Genomic DNA, 2,603 nt, shown 5'->3' with positions numbered 1-2,603 from the left:
AGAGACGGGGGCTCATTCACCTCAATCAGCCAGGGCTTCAGCTTGTCGTCGATGATGATTTCGTACCCATGGCACTGGAAGCAGTGTTTGTCGTTATTCATCACGGGCGCCACGGCCTTCAGCGACTGCACGATGATACAGTGGATCTCATCGAACAGTTTGCCGGTCACCTCCTTGCCTCGGGTGCTCTCCAGGTAGAGCCGCAGGTTGCTCACGGTCCACTTGCCCCAGTGGATGTGGTTGTAGTCTTCCCCATGTTTCTGAGTGGCGACGTTGGTAAGGTGAACGAACATGTTGTCCAGCTCACTGGTGCTCGGGGTGTACTTCACTGTGCAGAAGCAGCAAAATCCGAGCTTATACATGTAACAGTGCAGCGGGTGGTACGTAGAGACCAGAACATACAAGCGCAGGTCAAACTTCCTCCTGCCAATGACCAGCAGGTTGTTAATGTAGAGAGAGATCACATAGGTTTCCTTAGTAGATTGAGTCACAAACGAAGAAGTCTTGCTGTCCCGGGACCACGTTTTGATCTGCGAGAGCTTGTTGATCAGAAAGATGCCCTTCCCCTGGGCTTTGCCACAAGGTTTCATGATCCCGGTGCTGGGGGAGATTTTCCTGAACTCCTCCACGAACAGGTTGTAGTCGGCGGGCAGCATGTAGGTGACCGGAACAAAGTCCAGATAGAGGTATTTCCCATTTTCGTCTTTTTCTGCTGGAGGACTCCCTTCCTTCTCCAGCCTCTTCCTGTATCTTTTAATATTCTTCACCATCAGGTCCTTCGGGTTCAGCTCGTAGTGGTTCGGAAAATGGTTGACTATTTTTGATTGAGAGCCAATAGCCCGTCTCGACCCTAAAAACGTTTCGGAAGGTTTGCACACTCATCCAGTAAAAGTTCCAATCTTCATTTTCTGTCACTTGGATCCATCCTCTCTTTTCAAAGTTATTTATCAGCACTGACTTCTCGATATCTGTGACCCATTTCACTTTTCCTGCCATAATCCATAGGTACTTCTGGAGCCAACAGGCACAGACAATTTCGCTTCAGCTTCAGGGACTCCTGCTTGCAGTTCGTACCTGATGTCAGATTGTTCTCCTGTTACTTCCTCCTGTGGGCTCAGAGCGCTGAGCAGCGCCTAGCAGCACGGAGCAGAGTGGCCACGCGCCGCGCCTCGCCCCGGCCCCGCCTCCAGCCCCACTTGGGTGCCTGCAGGAGAACACCACCTGCAGCCCCGTGACCGGCCCGCCCTGCGCCGTGCTGTACTTCTTAATTTTACACTTTTATCAAGTATTTAAATATGTAGGTAACTAGAAGCTAGCTCCATAGATAAAAGCATACATAGATGCTTTTGTAGCATTATTTAAGAGTGAAAAGTAAGACAATTTCATTTTTAACACTTTAGCAGTGTGTAACTCTGTACAGAGCTGTTAATCATGAGATATAACAATATAAATTGACATGTGAAAATAAACACACAGACACAAAATATGAACAGATAAAAGTATATTAAACATTAATGTGTATATGATTCTTTTTTGTGGTTTTGTAAAAACAAATTAGAGACACACTAAAACATATGATTATAGCCACGTGAATTTCATATGTGAAACAAGTGCATAAATGCCTAGACAGATAAATTATAAAAGAATAAAATATGATGGAAGGGGCGGATCAAGATGGCGGAGGAGTAGGAGACCTGGATTTCGTCTCCTCTCAGGAATTCAGCTGGATAGGGATCAAACCATTCTGAACACCTACAAACTCAACAGGAGGTCGAAGAAAAGAAGAGCAACAACTCTCTCATCAGAAAAGCGACCACTTTCTGGAAGGTAGGACGTGCGGAGAAGTGAATCCGAGGCGATATTCGGGAGGAGAGACGGCGGGGGAGGGGCCTCCGGCGGCCGCTTCTGGCAAGTGATAGAGCCGCGGAGCACAAAATCGGAACTTTTAAAAGTCTGCTCCGCTGAGGGACGTCACTCTGGTGGCTAAGCGGGGGGTGGAACCCTCCGGGACAGTGTGGTCTCAGGACCCACGGGTCACAGAAAGTCTGGGGGTGCCTGAGTGTGGCAGAGCTCCCAGGTATCGGAGCAGGGAAGCCGGCTGCAGAGGCGGAGCCCAGGCGCGGGCTCTCAGCTCGGGGTTGCCATAAACTGTGATCCGCGGCACAGTCAGGCCACTGCTCCTCCAGCAGGGACCCAACAAGCGGCAGATCCGGGGAGACTCACCTTCCTCCCCCGGGAGGAGCCGCGCGGGAGTGCGCCGCAGGGATCTGCTGGGTTTGGAGACTCCACCCGGGGTCGGGTGCCAGAGATAGAAACGCGCGGTCACAGGCCGGGTGAGCACGGAGTGCGGCTGGAGACCGGGGAGACGGGAGTGACTGACGGCTTTTCTCTGGGGGCTCACTGAGAAGCGGGACCCCGAGTTCTCGGCTCCTCCGGGGCGGAGATTGGGAGGCCGCCATTTTCACTCTCCGCCTCCAAAGCTGTACGGAAAGCTCGCAGGGAACAAAAGCCCCGGAGAGCAAACCCGAGCAGATTACTTAGCTGGGGGGGGCAAGGGCGGGGCAATTCTGCCTCCGGCAAAGACATTTGGAAACCACGGCAAC

General features: G+C 51.8%; 1 protein-coding gene across 1 annotated transcript in view; it reads right to left on the bottom strand.

Moving 5' to 3' along the window:
• LOC110569614 (probable tubulin polyglutamylase TTLL1) overlaps positions 1 to 996 on the bottom strand; it is a 1,717-nt gene extending 721 nt beyond the window's left edge. The window contains 2 exon segments of the mRNA XM_044912641.1: positions 21 to 825; positions 827 to 996. Of these exon segments, the coding sequence (XP_044768576.1) occupies positions 21 to 825; positions 827 to 996 (975 nt within the window).
• Between the last annotated feature and the right edge of the window lie 1,607 nt (positions 997 to 2,603).

The sequence above is a fragment of the Neomonachus schauinslandi genome, chromosome 1 (assembly GCF_002201575.2).
Source record: "Neomonachus schauinslandi chromosome 1, ASM220157v2, whole genome shotgun sequence".
Taxonomy (NCBI): domain Eukaryota; kingdom Metazoa; phylum Chordata; class Mammalia; order Carnivora; family Phocidae; genus Neomonachus; species Neomonachus schauinslandi.
The sequence above is the reverse complement of the archived record's forward strand: the minus strand, read 5'-3'. Positions and strand labels throughout refer to the sequence as shown.